Source organism: Malaclemys terrapin, chromosome 4, assembly GCF_027887155.1.
Source record: "Malaclemys terrapin pileata isolate rMalTer1 chromosome 4, rMalTer1.hap1, whole genome shotgun sequence".
Taxonomy (NCBI): domain Eukaryota; kingdom Metazoa; phylum Chordata; order Testudines; family Emydidae; genus Malaclemys; species Malaclemys terrapin.
Window position 1 is genome coordinate 85,849,210 of NC_071508.1, and position 19,359 is coordinate 85,868,568.

General features: G+C 45.4%; 1 protein-coding gene across 5 annotated transcripts in view; it reads left to right on the top strand.

The window, feature by feature from the left end:
• Positions 1–387: 387 nt before the first annotated feature.
• Positions 388–19,359, top strand: part of GALNT16 (polypeptide N-acetylgalactosaminyltransferase 16) — a 135,393-nt gene continuing 116,421 nt past the window's right edge. For 4 of the 5 annotated variants that reach the window (XM_054027850.1, XM_054027847.1, XM_054027849.1 and 1 more), the window contains exon 1: positions 388–690. In XM_054027850.1, the coding sequence (XP_053883825.1) occupies positions 496–690 (195 nt within the window). In that variant the 5' untranslated portion in view covers positions 388–495. Of the gene's footprint in view, positions 691–977; positions 1,058–19,359 lie in introns of those variants that run through there. The other variant, XM_054027851.1, reaches the window with a different exon arrangement.

Below are 19,359 nucleotides of genomic sequence, written 5' to 3' on the forward strand. Positions count from 1 at the left end.
CACTCCCTCTTCTGCAGTTGATAATTAACCCTTAGCTCTCATGTCCCCTAGAACACCAGCACTAAAATAAAACCTTAGACTCCCGCCCACTCCAAGAGCTCCAGAGGGGCCGCTGAGAGATCATCTGAACTCGGGATGGAAACGCCCCGTTAGCGCGTTCGGTCCATTCCCGCCACAAGGGTCCAATGCTAGGCTGGCACCGTTAGGGGTCCGGCTCCCGGCGTGCGTCTGATCACATCTGTGGGCTTTAGAGAAAGGGCATTAGGACCCTGAGGATCTCGCTCTCTTTTTCTGCTCTGCAGGACTGAGCCGTGAGAGCCGAGCTAAAACAAACAGCTGTGACTGTAAGAGCCAGCCAAACCGAGAGAGGGAGAATCCTGTCACCAGCCCCCTCCTCTCCCCCACCCCCCTTACACAGACCTGACCCGTCTCTCGCCTGAGCCCCAACCTCTTCTCCAGTTTATCAGGCTCCCACGCTCCACTGGGGCTTTCGGGATGAGGAGGATCAGGGCTAATGCCATTGCAATCCTGACTGTAGCCTGGATCCTGGGCACTTTCTATTACTTATGGCAGGACAACAAGCCTCATTCAGCAGCATCCAGCAAATCCCCTAGCAGCAGCGGCAGAAATGGGCAGAGATCAGCTGCGAGGCTGGAGAGCCACAGGGAAGATGGGACCATCCCCCTCACTGTAAGTGAGACACGCTCGCAGAGCGGATCACATTTTAATTCTTCAGCAGCGATTGATGCAGGGAAATTGCATTGCATGTTGGTGCTGCTGCCGGGTGAGGTGTTGGCAGGACCATTAATCTAGTTTGTCAGAGATTGGTGGGGGCTGGTGAATGAAGGGGGGGGATACATTAGAGGAGGTGTTAGGTTTGCATGGGTTTCTTTATATTTATTTTAGCATTCTGGCTTGTAACCATGACAGCACTTACAACTGGGGAGCACTATCCAAAGGCTTGGAGAAATAGACTACCGCTGAATGTAAAGTGTTTGCAAGTCGTGTCCACTGGATGGCCAGGGTCTGTTTGACTGGGAGCTGGATTTCCTGTTTGGTAAGAAAGGGGTGGATGAAGCAGCCGTGAAGGCTTTTTGGGTTGTATTCAAGCTGCATGTTTTAAATGAGGCCAGAAGGATTTGCATTTGCAGAAAACAGTTTCTTCGGTCCTGGGCTCCATGATCCTTGCTCTGGAAGGATTGTGAGGGTCAGGGCCCGGGGGAGTAATATTGCAACACCCACACTGCCATGTGGCGGGTTTGGTGGTCTCAGCTGCATCATCCATTAGTTGTTGTACATCCTAGTGTGAGAGCACAGCACAGCGTGCGAGCCTGGAAGTTAAAACTGAATTAAGCCAGAGGAAGCTCTCTGCTGTTAGACTCCTGTTTCGGTTGAGCTCAGAGGAGACAGGAGGGGTAGGCAGCCCTGGTTTATCCCTGCTTACATCCAGACTGGCTCCCTGCTTCCCACCTATTTGATTTCTGACCCCCGGGCCCCATTTGAGGCACTGTATCAAAAAGACCTGCACTCTGCTTTTCCTGGGGATGTCCAGGAGTTTGGCAGTGGGGTCAAATAGAGCTTCTGCTCTCCCTGTATTAGGGGAGATAAGAACCATTACGGTCTTTCGTTTTTTCCTCTTTCAGGCTGCAAGGTAATAATAAAAAGCCACTATTTACTGTAAGAGATAATACAAATAACCAAATACAAAACTCATTGAGTCCATTCTCAGTGGTAACCTGGGTAAGACCGCTCAGAAATTGGAAGATGTCATTGTTTATGTTTGTCTATGAATCATCTGGTTACACAGACATGGAAAGGAACAGAAACAGCATGGTCTAATAGTTAGAGCAGGAGTCTGGACACCAGGATTCTTGTCTTTTCTTAGTGACTTGCTTTGTAATTTTGGCCAATATCCCAGTTTCTCCATCTTTAAATTAGGGCTAATGTGTAACCATCACATGGGGGTCATGAGGCTTAATTTATTAATGTGTATAAAACACTATGAGATCCTACAATGAGAGATGCTTTAATAATTGGTGCATATATATATATAATAGAACATAAGAACGGCCATACTGGGTCAAACCAAAAGTCTATCTAGCCCAGTATCCTGTTTTCCAACAGTGACTGTTGCCAGGTGCCCCAGAGAGAATGAACAGAACAGGCAATCCTCAAGTGATCCATCCCCTGTCACCCACTTCCAGCTTCTGGCAAACAGAGGCTAAGAACACCATCCCTGCCCATTCTAGCTAATAGCCATTGATGGACCTATTCTCCATGAACTTATCTAGTTCTCTTTTGACTCCTGTTATAGTCCTGGCCTTCACAACATCCTCTGGCAAAGAGTTCCACAGGTTGGCTTCCGTATGTTGCCTTATAACCAAGGAACTCTACAGGAAAGGTCATGTGGTGAAGGTGTAGGGCTACAGTCAGGAGACCTGGGGTCTGTTCCTCGCTGGGCCTCAGAGATCCCAATTTCCAGTGTGCTCTTGGACAAGTCACTTTGCCTGTTTCATAGTTTTTCCATCTGTAAAATGAGGGAAATCATAAACTTAGCTACCTCTCTGAGGGGTTGTGTGACTTCATGTCTTCATGTTTGCAAAACCTCTTGAAATCTCAGAGGGAAGATGCTGTAGAAGTGCCAAGTCTTATTATATTACTAATGTGTGATATGTATGTGCGCATGCTCATAGACATACACAAATGGTGTGATGATAAACTGTAGTCATTATTATTAAAATATGGCATTATTAGTGGAGAACCATAAAAATTGTCATTAAAAAAAAATAGGGATGGGTCAGCCTGACCTGGGCTTCCGTCCCAAACCCATTAATACAGAGGGATAATGCTGCTCTCTGCCTCCCCATTCCTCTCTGTAATTGGAGTCATAGGATTTGCTACCATACTGGTCTATCTACTCCAGATTCCTGTCTCCAGTAGTGGCCAATAGGTAATGGGAGAAAGGAAGGCGAAACCCCCCTGTAATGCACCTGACTGACTGTGCAGTGCTGTACATGGAATACTTCTTCCTGACCCCTGCAATGATCAGTTTGTACAAGACGCAGGAGAGTGGAAGCAGTCAGATCTTCTGAGTGACCATGTTTCTCAAATATATTATATACACAATGTACTTTCCTAAATGTTCTGTCTGCTGCTGTGAGAGTCAAGCCAATCAAATGCTGTATTCTTGCTGATGTGACCCCCTGTGGTGGCATTACTGTTGATTTGGCACCACAGTGAGAGAGTAACGGGACTTCACTGTGATGGAATGTGAATAACAAGCAGTCAGTCCCATTTGTAGCAGTCTCATTGGATTGCTAGAGACAGCGCTGGGAGGAGGTGAGGCAGAGGAATAACCGAGGAGCCAGTCTGGGGTGGGAGGGGGAAGATCTGCGGACAGAGAAGCTGGAGAGCAGGGTGGTTGACATGCATTCCTGCAGGCTCTCTCCTAGGCACACTTGGCGTAGGTTGTGATTTTTCAAGGCATATAAAATGTAATGTTTTAGTTGCTTTTATACAGGAACAGAAGCTATTAATATATAGAGAAACAGGTGCTCCTGGCTCTGTAGTGCCTTCATCTCTGGTCTCCTTAAGGAGTTAATTACTTTGCATAATAAACAATGTCAACACTATTTGTTTACTAGGTGTATCTATTGGCTGTTAACTTTTCCAAAGTTCCAGGGTGTTTAGATCTACAGTTTTGGTTTGGCCCACTATAGAATTGTTAAGGTAAGCCACACAGTTTGGCTCCAGATTCAGATGTATCTCTGGTTTTTGTGGTTGGCATCTGGGGATTTGTTTGAGCCTCGTCCTAATGTGATTAAGATCTTTTGGAAATACATTGTTTTGTAGTTTTAAAACCCTCTTTTTACTGCTTTTGTCTGCAAATCTCTTCTTCGGCCAAGTGAGTCGAGAAGTTCTGCTCTGTGCCATTGCAAATCCCAGGTGAATGACATGTTTAAAAAATGGAAATACCTTTGGGGGTTTTACGGGACTCATTTTATCCCCTCTTAAGATGGAAAATAAAAATATCTCCAGGTAAAACCTACAGCTGACTAAATGGAGAATGAGCACGTAGCAAGGCCACTAAATAACTGCCTGACTTCTAATGGCCGATGTGAGCCTGAATTTCAAACTTGTGTGCCTAAAATTTTGAGTCTGCTATGGAAATCTCTATATCAACCCTAATCATTAGTGGGAGGTCAGGTGCTACAGTGATGGGTCTCCAAGAAATACCTTAGACTAGATAATGTTGGACACTCAAATCCCTGTTCTAGGCACAGAAGTTTTAAAATTTGGCCTCTCTGGGACAAAAGTCATCCTTGGTTTCATCCCACTGAAATCCAGGGCTTTGGAGCAGAGCCTGGAGCTGGAGCACAGACCAGTAGGTGTAGTAATGGTGTAGTAAGTGAAAAACCTAGTAAGACTTCAGTGTGGACACTGGAACAAGAAAGAAAACAGCCGCTGTGGATGGTAGGGTCCGGAATGTTATGGATTGGTAGTTTACTACCTGGTAGGTTTTTGCCCGGAGCTGGAGCGGAGCCGGAGCGGAGCAATTCAAAAATTTGATTGCTCCAAATCCCTGCTGAAATCAACAGATTTAGCTCCTCAGGTTTAAAAAAATAAATGAACATACTGACTAGGTCAGCTTTGGAAATCATCTGCAAAGCTGTTGTCCCTTTTGAAATAAACATGTAGATGGACTAATAAAAATCTGCTATAGGCTATGTCTACACTACGCAGCTTTTAGTGACACAGCTGTGCCACTACGGCCGTGCCTCTAAAAGACGCACAGTTTAGCAGCTGTTTGTCAGTGCTCCTGCCAACAAAAAACTTCCACCTGCAACGAGCGGCGTTGGCGTTCTCCTGCTGACAAAGCACTGTTCACACCGGTGCTTATCGTCGACAAAACTTTTGTCTTTCGGGGGGATGTTTTTTTTTTTTAACACCTCTTAAAAAGTTTTGTCTTTCACTTGCCATTGTAGACATAGCCATAGTTACAGACAAAGCTCAACTCCTGTGTGTCTGGCTCTCCAAATGCCCTCGCCAAAGACCGCACATGATCTACAAATAGCTGGTGGTTGTTCCTGTAGGATGTGGGACCCAAAATACAGCCCAAGAGCCAAAGGCAAATGCTCAGTGCTGAGTTGCTGTTATTATTTAATATTAAATACAGCCCACAGAATCCAAAGGGGCAAGCTCACTCACATGCAGTTATCACAAAATTATCTGCACCGCTGTGTAGTGATGAGGCGTGTGAAAATGAAACAGTTGCATGAAGGGGATCATGGCATCCCTAGAGAGGCTGTAGAGGCGGCCCAGCACCAATCCGAAACAGGCTAGCACAGAATAGTTATTGGGGTAACCGTGGGAATCCATCCTTACCTGGCATCAGTGGTCCAGAAGGGCAGTGGATGCTATTGACTCGTAGGTGGAAAGCGCAGCAGTGAAAGGAGTGAGGTGCAGCCCTGCTGCCTGGGTACAGGTTGGGGGTGAATTCCGACCCTTCTTGGAGTAACCCACCCACAGCTTGATTAACCCAGACTAGTATGGGAAGGATTAAAAATTCACCCAAAATACATTCTCTCTGGTCACTCTTTTTTTTTTTTTAATAAACTGCAGGCTGAGAACAAATCAGAATCCGATCAGCTGAGCTGCAGGACTTGGTTGCTGGTGAATTGAGCCAACAAGCACTCCCTGTTCATCTCTCAAGGAAGGAGCAAATACCACAGTCCTGGATATTTATTTTTTATGTTTAACCACATGGTACTTTTCTTAGGAGTATCCCTGAGGCTCCTGCACGTTGCTCACATGGCTCTCTCTGTTGCAGCGTTTGGAATTTTCTGAAAAACAGCATTCCAATAAATGTGCCCTCCTTTCTCTTTCTCCCCAGGGGGGTGATGTCTTCAGCTCCCCATAGGTTTCCCTTACACAGAAACTTTAAAATGGGTGATCAAAGGGTTCTTGGCAATACTTACACACTGAATTTCAATGGGTTAATCGTTCGCCTCTTTTCTTCCATCTCTGTTAGCACAGATGTGATGGACGCTTGCTTCCCTTCCCAAAAGACTGAGAAAGCTGCCCAGTACATTTATTCCCTGTAAAATCCGTGGTCCTAAACGTGAGCCTTTTGAGGAGAGTGAAGCCACTGTTGTCACACAGCGAATGCCTGCATGTCAGGTACATGGCTGATGCACAGTTTTGAAAATGGAGCCTCACTGCTGTCTCTCCATGTAGTGGTGGTAATGATGCAAAAGGCATAGTAATAATTTGCATTTCCCCAATAATCAAAGGCTGGGCATATGGCCACCTTTACTTCCCCAGCCCGTGTAAAGTTTCTGGAGCATAACAAGAACAGCTCAGCTAGACCACTGACTAGAGAATTACTGATGATTGAGTCGGGTGATCTTGTCCAGTGACGCTGGAACAATTTGTATAGTGGGGATGCTGAGAGCCTTTGAACCAATCTATGAACCCTGTATATGATGGAAACCACTTCAAGCCATGGGTGCAGCAGCACCCCTAGTTCCAGCATCTATGATCTTGTCTGTCCTGCAGGGCTGGTACAGGATTGTTCCCTATGGTTTATTCTCCCATACTCTTGTCCTATCCAGTTTTATACATCCCAAGCAATGTCCCTCACATCTCTTAGGAGACTATTCTACAGCTGATAGATCTCACTGTCTAATATTCTGTCTACATTTCCTTCCATAAAATCCCATTACTCTTTGGTGTGGTAGAAAGAGAGCCTGAGACATAAGGCCTTGTATCCATTTCTATTTTGTATCAATATCCATTTTGACCAGCCTAAATAATACATCTCCCCGGTTGGTGTTTGTTAACAAATCCTTTACCCTTCTCTCCTTCCGTCTGAAGATTTCAAAATACTCTGCAAACATTAGTGGATTAAGCTTCACCACCTACTGTGAGATAGGGAGCAGTATTATCTCCATTTTACAGATAGGGAAAGTGAGGCATAGGGGTTAAGAGACTTGCCTGAGGTCACATAGTGAGTCAGTGGAAGAGTCAGGTAAAGGACACAGATCTTCTTACTCCCAGTCCTGCGTTTTAGCTGTAAGGCCATTCTCCCTGCTCCCCCTTTTACTATCCTCTTACACCCTTTAGATCCTGATAGATTTAACTGCAATTTAGCACTCTACCGATAATCAGTTCTATTTATTTTTAACAAACTACTGGGGAAATAGAGAGTGCGTGTGTGCATTTTAAAAAGCCCCCTGCTAGATCTGATACCCTCAAACTCTGATACCCTTACACTTCACACGTCTGAACCACCTATTTCTAGCTGACATTTACTGGTGCTCCAGAGCTCCCTAATAGTCCTGTGGAATGGTTATGTCTTCCCTCCCCCCCTTCCCATTTGCTGCTGTCAAAACCAGATATGATATTTCACTTACAACTGGGATAAACTGCATCTTTCATGGTTCAATAGGCAATCTCTTTTATTCTGCAGAGGTTTCTATCCCACTGGGCTCCCTAGGCGTGTGTGCCTGCCTGGAGGCAGTTCTTGTCAGTTTCAGTGCTGTAGCTATGGGAATACAGGTGGCTCCCAAATAAATAAATAAAATAACTGCAAGAGAAAGAACTCCCTGTAGTGGCACTTTACCATGCTCATGAAATACAGGTTTTATTTCACGTCCTGCTGTGTTGCTGAGGAGGTAGAACCTAATAATTAAGAATATATCACAGCTCATAAAAGCGTCCTCTTGAGCTGGGGGAAATCTGGTTTCTGTAGAATTTTACTCTTCCTAGTTAATTTGTGCTTGACCGTCCCATAGTCAATAATTTGCCTTGTTGTCCCGGTTTAAGAATTTAACCAAGTTTCTTCTTCTACCACGCTGGGTCGACGCAAATTGATTTGCATCTGTACATGATCATAAAGTGGCAGTCCCTGCCAGCCTGTTTGATCTCTTTAAGGCTGCTCATTGAATCTGCATTTTTGTATAAGATGTGCTCTACAAAGTAGGTGATCAGACTCTGGATTCGGAGAGAATCCAAAGCAGTTCAGGCTTTTGTGCAAACCTTTGAATGCCTCATAATATTCAGTGTCTTGTGAAATATTGATGTTTTTCTTAAAATGACCTTTTCCCCCACAGGAAACTATTTCTTCTTCTGCATCATTAAAGGAAAGAGGAATGTTGCAGAGTTCTTGGGCTCTTCCTCATGCTAGAATGCAGGACTGTCTTGAAGGAGGGTCTTGCTAAAACTAGCTTGCAGGAGGGGTTGTTCGGCCATTACCTGCATGCCTTCACAGATTCCACATTCTAGAACCTGGCCTGCTTTGATGGAGACCTATGGTTCGGATCTCAAATTCTTTCCTTCTTACAGCTGATTCACCAGAAGTCATAGGACTCTATGAGAACCATCCCTAGAGTCCAAGTCCTGGGTGAACGTAAACTGTTCTGTCCATAGTGTGACTAACTCTCCTGCCCATAGTTCTGCTAGTGTCCTTCACAGAATGCCTGTATCACCTGGATATGAAGAAGGGGGTTCTTCTCTGGATACTACCGGTAGTAGGCTCACAAGAGCATTTTCCTCTTCTTTGGGTTTATTCCAGTAGTGTAGTTGAGGATAAGCATGTGTAAACAGAGTTTACCAACTTCTCATTTTAGGACTATGGCATTTACCACCATCCAGTCTGGAGCGCCAAAAAGTTTAGTTCACCTCACCCACTTTTTTTTTTTTTTTTTTACCACTACACCGCTGGTCTGTCCTGTTTAATACTTGGTTGGGAGACCCTCTGGGAAAGCAAAATGCTGATGGGAAACCCTCATGAGAAATCCGGATGCCACAAGAAGTTGCGTTGGGTGATTCAGTAGGTTTTGCTCTTCCCTTGCATACTGGATGGGACCCACGTCCCAGTGCGTGAAGAAGCATTGTGCTGCTGGTGGAGATACTGTCACATTCTGGGGTACAATCCAGACCTGTGAGAGGTTGTGTCACCACCTGCCCTATAGCCCTGAGTGCATCCAAATGCTGTGCTGCCAAAGCTCTCTTGTCTGGACACTTCCAGCCAGCATACAAGCCTGCACTGAGTGTGGGTGAGTTAAGCAGCCCTAGTTCAGCACTCTGACCCCAGCAGCCTGCCTACAATACCACAGTCCCTCTGGTTACCCCGGCAAGATGGACCCCACTGCCCCCCAATAGCAAATTTTCCCAAATCCATGTGCTCTGCAGTGTCCAGCCCTTTCCTGGAACACTCAGAGAAATAATAAGGTCCGTTTGCACCTTTAAAGAGACAAAAGAACATCACAGCTTATTAAATTAACTGGGGTAAATACACCCTTCCCTTCAAGTACAGCATTGACCTGGTTTATTGTAAAAAACAAACAAACAAGTTTATTAACAAAAGGACATAGGTTAAGTGATACCAAGTAGGAGAATTAAAGTTAGAAAGGATTACAAATAGATAAAATCAAATACACTTTCTAATGGCTAAGACCTGACTTACCAAGCTACAGTCTTTGTTCAAGGTAGTTTCCTTACCAGTCTTCCATTCCCAGAACTTTGACTCCCTTGGCTGAAGGATCCATTTTCCTAAGCTTGCAGAGCTCAGTCCAGTGATATTGGTGAGATGTGAAAACGTGTACCCGAGCAGGCCTAGTCATTAATGTTTCTATGGCATCTTTTGCAAGAGTAGAGGTACTAGAAATTTCTGCAGAACACTAAATCTATCTGTGTAATTAAATTCTCCTTGTGGTTTCAACTGGATAAAGTATGCTACATTTTCTGTCCTGCAGATCTATGAGTGTTGCATTTCATCCCAAAGGTGGCTGGCTGCTTTTCAGAGGTGGTTGAAAATTTTTATCTCATGTGAAGGCCCATGAAGTCTGTGGTTTATTGTAGGCAGATATTCACTTCAGGGGACAAGACCTCTAACACTTAAGGTTTGTTGTACATATTCCTGTTGTGGCAAGGCCCACGATGCTTGTGGTTTCTGCTGTCCTTTGGATGTTTCTCACAAACCACAGGTGAGTGAGCTATGCCAGCTCTGTAGAATAAGAATGGTTGATAAATGCGTCTCTGGGAGTGTTACTGCACAAGCAAGATTCTGTAAGAGTTTGACAGCTTTATATTTTATTTACAGTGTTTACATTTTGGAACTGTAGGAATGCTATTTGCCTAAATGGCAGAAAATGATTTCATATTTAATTTGTTTCAGTGGCACACATGGGGCTTAAAAAAATTAAAGTAAAATAAACAAAACAAACCCATCACAATAATTAAAAAAAATCCTGTCAGCTGTGTCTGAGGGCTTCCCTCATTACCTTAATTCTGAATTCAAGTGGCTAGGTGGTTCTACCAATATTCTGCTCTTGGAGAGCATGCCTGTGGCATGATTTTTTGGTGAGGCCGAAGGTGAGGTCCTCCTTAAGTTAACCCCACAGTCTACTTATTATTTATATTTTGGCAACGCCTAGGAGCGCGAACCATGGACCAGGACACGTTCATGCTAAGTGCTGTACAAACACAGAACAGAAAGATGATCCCTGCTCTGACCCTTTCCACCAAAGTGGGTGGGAGTGTATGGGTTAGGGAACACATCCATCACTTGCTCCAAGGTTTAGGCAGCTAGTGCTTCAGTAATCCACAGCCACTTCCCATGTGCGGCTCTCCCGATAGTCTTTGCCTCAGTCTGCAAAATGTCCCCCATCAGAGATCACAGTACTAAAACCTGGTAATACACATGCACACACTGGAGTCCAGAGCTTTCCAGTTTGCCCTACAATCCTGATTGGATGGAGCATAGGTGAAGGGGAGGATTCTCAAATCCTTGGCTCCTTTAAAGGGCTACACCCTGCAATAGCATAGTCATTACATGTAATAACACTGAAATACCAGATCTGCTTGCAGGCACTGCAAAGTGAAGCATGGATCCTGTCTCTTGATGCTCACCTGAGGAGGATATGAACTGCCATATGCCTGAAGATGAAGTCAGGACAGGAAAAAAAAAATCATTCTTTCCATTTTAACTGAGCTGTATTGTGGTTGTCAGTGTTGAAATATGACTTAATTATCCTTGCTGGAAAAACACAGCACAGCAGAAAGGGAGTAAAAGAAACAGAGTCAATTGTGCTGAGGATGAAAAAATATTCTGGCCATTTGCTTACTGTTCTTATTTGTGTCCGTGTCTTTCTCTACTGAGCGTCCATACCAGATAGGAAGTAATTCAGTGGTTGGAACTAGCATCTACCTTTGTAATGGATAAAATAACTTTCTAAAGGAGAGGCTGACTAGGCCTGTTTCTGTTTGTCCTGGGAACTGCTGCAAAACACCTTTCACACCACAGGAGCCTCTTTAGATCCCATCTTCTAAGAAGTTCTACATGTCCCAGAGTCTAGCTGGTTCTAACTTGGTAACCCTTTCCCTCTTCTCTGACTGGCTTTATTCTCTTGCATTTTCCTTCCTTTCACTGCTTCAATCATATCTTCCAGTTTTTTCCTCCGTCTTGGGTTTCATGCCATGAAGTGTGATAAGGTGTGAATTGATCATTCTTAACCTGTACCTCAGTTAGGTAGAAATGAAGGATGGTTTTGTGGTTAAGGTACGGGACTGGGAATCAGGAGACCTTGCTTCTGTTCCTGGTTGAACCGCAGTCTCAGTCTGTGACAATGGGTAAGTCACTTAAACTATTCTATGCCTCAGTTTCCCCATCTGTAAAATGGAGCTGTTGTGAGGCTTAGTTCATGAATGTTTTTTAAGTGCTTCAGATGACAGGAGCTATACAGGGCTGGCTAATAGGTGAACTTGTGTTGGATGGCATGAGAGTGGCTCAGCTGTATATGCTGTCATCCTAGATGCTATCTGTCTGAGCATTTCCCGTGCACGCTCCAGCAGGGTTAGAGCTGGTCTACATTTTTCCAGCAGGATGTTTTTGCATTGGAAAATACTGTTTCATTGAAATCAAAACTTTCCGTGGGAACGTGTTTATTTTGACTAAATTTCCTTTTGAAAAACGAGCTGGAAAAGTATTTTGATATAGTCGAAAAATTTCAACCGTCTCAGAATGGAACATTTTGATTTTTTGTTTAGAAATGACTTTTTGTGTCAATATTTATTTTATATTATAAATTGTAATGTAAAAAGAGACAAAGTAGGAATGAAATGTTTGTTTTCTCAAAATGGAACGTTGCGATTGACCTGAAATGAATTGTTTTCAAAAAAACTCATTTCATGAGAATTTTTTTTGTTCCGATTTGAACGAAAACAAATTTCAAAATGCCGGAATTTCCTGTTGAACAGAAATTCCAAATTTTGAGCAGCTTTTACCAGGTTATTTGGTGTATTCACATCCCAAAGCACTACACCATCTAGTATGATTGTTGTAAGCCTGAGTGACTATAATATTGGAAACTGCTGCAAATCAGAACTGAGGTGCACTAGCAAAGCTGGGGGTGGGGCGGCAGATGGTGTCTCAGCAGCAGACTAGCAGAGGCTGCTGCAGGTCAGGAATGAAGTGCTTTGCAGAGCTGTGTGAAAAGCCAAGGACTGCATTCAAGAGGACTGACAGTTGCGGATTGACTGGTAAAGCTTACACACTGCCTGCTGGTCTCTACCATTCACTACTATAGATCACACTTTCACTTTTGTGAGCACCTTTATTTATTTATTTATTATCCAAAAACGGAAAAGAAGGACTAGAGCCTGGCCATTCCCAACTGATGCTCATGAGGCAAGATTGTGCTTGTAGTTGTATGCTGTTATTTAGACAGTGAGATGTGTGTGCACGCGCACGTATGTGTATACATAAAAATGAGAGAGAGAGAGAGAGAGAGAGAGAGAGAGAGGTCTTCAGGGCCCCATTTATGCAGAGAAATTGCCCATGTTGTGAAATATGGTTTCAGAGCAGGGGCAATTTTCCAGTGCTGATTGAACCTAGCCGTTTGATAGGCAGCTGTGTGTTCCCTTTGGAATTGCCTTCTCTTGACTGCTTATAGAGGGATCCTTTCTGCTCTGACTTCTGCCGTGTTCTTTTGAATTGGGTAATGCAAATCTGGCAGATGTCTGTTTCTTAGCTACGTTCTTGTGACGGGTTGGATCACAGAAACCCCCTTGGGAGCTGCCATCCGATGTGCAAAGACTATCCCTGCTTCTGTTTTCCCTGCCAGCTCAGGACTCCAGCACCCTGTCTTCTTAGGGTTAGCATACGTCCGGTTTTTCCCAGACATGTCCGGCTTTTTGGCAATCAAACCCCCGTCTGGGGGGAATTGCCAAAAAGCCGAACATGTCCGGGAAAAATACCGGCCGGGCACTTCCTCTCCCGCAGCTGCTCTTCTCCTCCCTGGACTCAGACTTCGGCTCTGTTTAAGAGCCAAGCTGCCCGAGCCAGCGCTACCGGCTTTGGGCAGCCCCCCGTGCCTCCGGACCCCAGCCGCTGGAGCAGAGCAGCTGGAGCCAGGGAGGAGAAGTGCCCAGCCGGCGGCTGGGGTCCAGAGTCAAGGGGGCTGCCTGAAGCCGGTAGCGCTGGCTTGGGCAGCTTGGCTCTTAAACAGAGCCGAAGTCTGAGTCCGGGGAGGAGCAGAGCAGCTGGAGCCAGGGAGGAGAAGTGCCCGGCCGGGGGCGCAGGGTCCGGAGGCATAGGGGCTGCCCGAAGCCCGAATGCTACCGGCTTCATGGTTTGCCGGGCAGCCTCCAGACCCTGTGCCCCCGGCTGGGCGCTTCCCCTCCCGGGCTCCAGCTGCGCTGGGGAAGCACCGGCCGGGGGCGCAGGGTCTGGAGGCTGCCCGGCAAACCGTAAAGCCGGTAGCGCTCGGGCAGCCCTTTTCGCGTGGCTGGGAGGGAGGAGGGGGAGTTAGGGCGGGGACTTTGGGGAAGGGGCGGGGCCGAGGCTGGGGGTGGGAAAGGGACAGGGCTAGGGCCCGTGGAGTGTCCTCTTTTTTTATTTTTTAAATATGGTAACCTTAGTCTTACTGAGCCACACACTCCTGTCTGGCTCCAGACACAGACCCAGGGTCTGAATCACTTGTCCCAAAGCTGCAAGTTTACCTGAAAACAGCTCACAGATGTGTGCTTGTCTTTAGCACTCAGATGCCCAACTCCCAATGGGGTCTAAACCCAAATAAATCAGTTTTACCCTGCATAAAGCTTATGCAGAGTAAACTCATAAATTGTTTGCCCTCTATAACACTGATAGAGAGATATGCACAGTTGTTTGCTCCCCCAGGTATTAATACATACTCTGAGTAAATTACTAAATAAAAAATGATTTTATTAAATACAGACAGTAGGATTTAAGTAGTTCCAAGTAGTAACAGACAGAACAAAGTAAGTCACCAAGCAAAATAAAATAAAATGCGCAAGTCTATGCCTAATCAAACTGAATACAGATAATCTCACCCTCAGAGATGCTTCAGTAAGTTTTTTCTCAGACTGGACACCTTCCAGGCCTGGGCACAATTCTTTCCCCTGGTACAGCTCTTGTTGCAGCTTAGGTGATAGCTAGGGGATTCTTCATGATGGCTCCTCTCTCCCCTTTGTTCTGTTCCACCCCTTTATATATCTTTTGCATAAGGCGGGAACCCTTTGTCCCTCTGGGTTTCCACCCCCACCACTGGAAAAGCACCAGGTTAAAGATGGATTCCAGTTCAGGTGACCTGATCACATGTCACTGCAAGACTTTATTGCCCACTTGCCAGCACGCACATATACAGGGAGACTCACAGGTAAATACAGCCATCTGCAGACAATGGGAGTCATCAAGATTCCAAACCATCATTAATGGCCTACACTTTACATAATTACAATAGGCCCTCAGAGTTATATTTTATATTTCTAGTTTTAGATACAAGAGTGGTACATTTCTACAAATCGGATGATCGTACTCAGTAGATTATAAGCTTTGTAATGATACCTTACAAGAGACCTTTTGCATGAAGCATATCCCAGTTACATTATATTCACTCATTATCATGTTTTTATAAAACCATATAGACTGCATAACGTCACAGTTCTACTTTCTGACTTGAAAGAAAAGAGGAGAGGGCTCGCTGTCTGCAGGGAAACGGTTCTAGTCAACCTGAAGAAGCAATGTTAAGACTTTCCTGATGTGTTGTGGCAGGGCTCATGGTTATAAGATTTGACTCTCTGGATACTTGGCCTCCAAAAAGTCTCTGAGTGGTTTGGGTTAAAGCCGTACTTTCTCATTTAATTAAATGAGGGCCAATAGTGACCACTCTGTTAAGGCTACCTGAAGTTTTCCATTACCAGTCCCTTGTTTTCAATCTCTTATAACTTCCCAAATTTGTCACCTTTTGAGCTGAACGTTTCCAGTCTTGGTCTCTCCGTGAAGGTGACTATTTTTTTAAATAATAATAATAATTAGGGTTACCATACGTCCGGATTTTCTCGGACATGTCCGGCTTTTGGGGGCTCAAATCCCCATCCGGGGGGAAATCCCCAAAAGCCGGGCATGTCCGGGAAAATCGGGAGGGAGGGAGGGCTCGGCCGGGGTCGGCGGTGCGGGGCCGGGCCGGGGTCGCGGGCATGGTGCCGGGCCGGGAGCCGGGCCGGGTGCGCAGTGCCAGGCCGGGAGCCGGGCCGGGCCAGGAGCCGGGCTCGCAGTGCCGGGCCGGGCGGGGAGCCGGGGGCACGGTGCTGGGCCGGGGTCCGGGCCGGGAGCCGGGGGTCCGGGCCCGCGGGGCCGGGGAGCTGGTCGCGGGGCCGGGAGCCGGGGAGCCTGGGCCGGGGAGCCGGGACGGGGTTGCTGGGCCGGGGGGCCGGGCCCGCGGGGCCGGGAGCCGGGCCGGGGTCACCGGGCCGGGGGGTGCGCCGGGCCGCTGGGGGCCGGCAGTGCTGGGCGGGCTGGGGGTGGTCGGCCGGGGGCCGGGGCCGGCACCCCAGGGCCCGAGCCGACCCAGGCTGGAGCCGCCGGGGGCCAGCCTGGGCCGCGCCTCCTCCCCCTTACCTGCTTCAGGCTTCCCGCGAATCAAATGTTCGCGGGAAGCAGGGGAGGGGGCGGAGACTTTGGGGAGGGGGCGGAGTTGGGGCATGGGCGTGGGCGGGGCTGGGGCGGGGCCGGGGCCCCATGGAGTGTCCTCCATTTGGAGGCACAAAATATGGTAACCCTAATAATAATGGTAATAATAATTAATAAGTTAATAATAATTTAAATAAAAGTTTAAACAGTTATTTTAGGGCACTGGGAAAATGGGGGAATATATTTTCCTCACTATTAAAGCAATACAAATTAAACCTTTTTTTGAACAGGCCTTATGTCGAAACAGCTGTGGGCTGAAACTTGGCTGGGGAAAGAGCTCTTATTGTGGAAAGGTGTCTTTGAGTGTTCCCATAAAAGTTCTTTTTGATAGACTCAATTATGAATCATTGAAAATCGCACTTTGTCCATGTGCAGAATGTTCTGAATGGAGTTTTCTCACTCACCTCAAAGTGCCTGGCTAACTTAAGTGCACGGTGAAAAATCTAGTGAATGGCACAATGAATGCGGTAAGGCTTGTGCGTTTTGTAAAGAGACGAGTGCATGGCTCCTAAGGCTTAGCTTACAGGAGAGGGGCTTTCTGGAAAGTGAATGGGATCGGGTGTTCCAGTGGAATTTAGCCAACTAATTCTATATAATAGAGTTTCTTTTTTACATCTATTTTTCTTAAGAAATTTCATTAGAGAATTGTAAAGATGGTAAAGCACTCCAATTAGGAATGTTGAAATTATATGTGTAACCCTGTCTAACTCACGGCATATATATATATATAGAGCACAACAACATGCTAATTAATTACATGATCACGTATTATTTCTCAAACAATATAATACAGGCTTTTGTACTGTCTTAGAGTATGTCTTTGCTGCAGAGTTAATTCAAGTTATCTGCATTTGAGTTACGTCTCTTACATTAGCCTAACTTGCATGAGAGTGGCCACATTGAAATAACACTTGAGCTGCCGGGGCCTCCCTGGTGCTGCACTCACTTGTGTGGCAGGCAGTAATACTTTCAGGGCCATATCCCATGGTTCCTTGCGCTGCAGTAAAATGATCTGCTCTAGGAATTCTTTCCAAGTGCATTATGGGAGAAGCTGCTTGTCTTTTCTGGGAACACGTGGGGAATTGTGGGAAGGCAGTGGTGCACTAGCAGCACTCCAGGGGCGCTAGTCTGTGTGCACCCTGCAGTACAGTTCTTTTAACATCTGCTGAGTTGTGTTAACTTTGCAAAAAACAATCCCCTGGATGCATGTGTGTTGCATCTGACAGTACTCTGTATGCTAGAGAGAGTCCATTTAAAGTAATTTTAAATGAAAATAAAATTAAACTACATACTATAGATTAAACACAGCCACATAGAGTAGTAGTGAAAACTTGCTGGTCTACTTCGGTCATCTAAGCTTGTCATTAAACTAGTTTTGTAGCTAACTTCCTCATGCTCCAAACTGCATCCAAAGAGACCTGTGCAGTTAGCTGAAAAGGAAAACTGTAGGCTGCAATGAGTGGCTGTGCTTAGGGCGTGTCTGCTGGGACGCAGCTGTGCTGGGACGGCTTCCTGCTTTTCCCCTCTGGTAAAGTCATCAGTGCAGCAGGTTTTAAGAGCTCTCCAGCATAGAACTTACTGGGACAACATGCAGAGTGGACATCTTTTGAGGCATAGGATATCCCTGGACTCCTTTAGATGAATCCTCTTACCATTTTGAATCTTTGTGTCTTAGTTAATGGGGATTTAGGCCTCTCAATTTGTCCCAACTCATCTCAATTTTCCCCCTTTCTTGTTAGATAAAGAATTATACTGTCACATTAAACTTTAAAGGGGATTGGATTGTTGTATATCTTTTCTCTCTTCTAAATGTCTGCTAGGAGACCATATGAATTAGGGGCAGGAATGGATAAAAAGATATGATCACTGTCTGCTGAAGGAGAAGAGGGCAATTAGATTCTCTAACCTTTTCTTCTCCTTTGCATTCTCCTTGCAGCTACTGCATTGGATACTCTTTGAGCTGCTAACCAGTGACAACACCATGTCAAATTTCCTATAAGTCACCCTCCATAATTACATTACACAATGGGGAGGATTCCTTGCAGTCAGCTGGGGGAGAATTCTTCAGCACAGGCACTGCATGGGCTACTGTAGGTGGCCCAATGCAAACCACCTCACCAGCCTCAGTATAAAAATGTGCTGGGGACATGACCGTGTGTTGGAATGGATTTCCCAAACTGCATGCTGTTACAGAGATTCTGGGATGCAGATCTTCCCACAAGAGTCTGACATAATATAGAGTAGCCGGCCCATGAGTGTCAAGCTGACCCCTCACCAGCCCAGAATCCAGAGGGCACAAAGATAACCTAAACCACCCTGTGCCTTCCATCTCCCGGGCTTCTCCCATGCGTGCTGCAACTCCTAGAGACACAGCATGCAATCTTACTTAGTATTTATAGCTCAGTTTCTTCAGTTTGGTTCAATGGAATTTTGACATTGAATCATTTCATTTAAAATGTAGAAATCTGAATTAAAAAGAAAATCTATGGAAGAATCTTCACCCGTATTGGAAAACAGAATCCCAGGACTGCAGAATGACAGTTTAAAAACTCCCTAACTAGTGTAACAGCAAAATTGAGCTCTTGGAACATAATGCTACCATGTGCAATATTCATTTATTAGGTGCACCAGCATATCCTGAAATTGAATCTTGTAACAGATTAAGTGTTTGGAATCCACATTACATCATCAAGTTCCTTATCTTGCTCTCCTGTAGTACTTCAGAATTCCACTGAATTATGTCTCCCACTGCTAGGCCTAACTCTCCAAAGTGGTGTATAGAGCTTTCGGTGTGGCTTTTACAGCTCTCTGGGACAAGGACAGAATTATGAAGCATGGAAGCAGACGGGTATTTTGAAATATAAGCGCAAAAGATTCACATCTTTCCAGACCTGACTGTGGCAGCTGAGTCTCAGTGGAAAAGATTTTAAAATCTTGGATCAGAATTTTCTTTTATCTGAAGGTATCAATTGTTCAGTATTTTTCTTCCAGGTAAACTCCAGGTCATCATCACTGGAAACGTTGTTGTATATAAAAAAAAGTTTGGATCGATGGTGTGAAAAACAAATCTTAGAAATAAAAATGACAAAGTAGATGATCTGTAAGCAAATGTATATATTCATATTTCCCACATACTTGTGTGGCTTATTTGTTTATAGTCTTCATGTTCAGTTGTGTTTTTTGTGTACGTGGGAATCTCACTTGGAGCCCTTTTTAATAGAGATTTTTTTTAAGCCTCAAGACTGGGGACCCCCTTGTACTAGGCGCTGTATGTGCAAAAGAGAGTCTCTGCCCTCCCACGGCCCCCACCAAATTTACAATCTACGTGGACAAAGCAGACAAAGAGTAGAGGAAAGGAAGTGTTC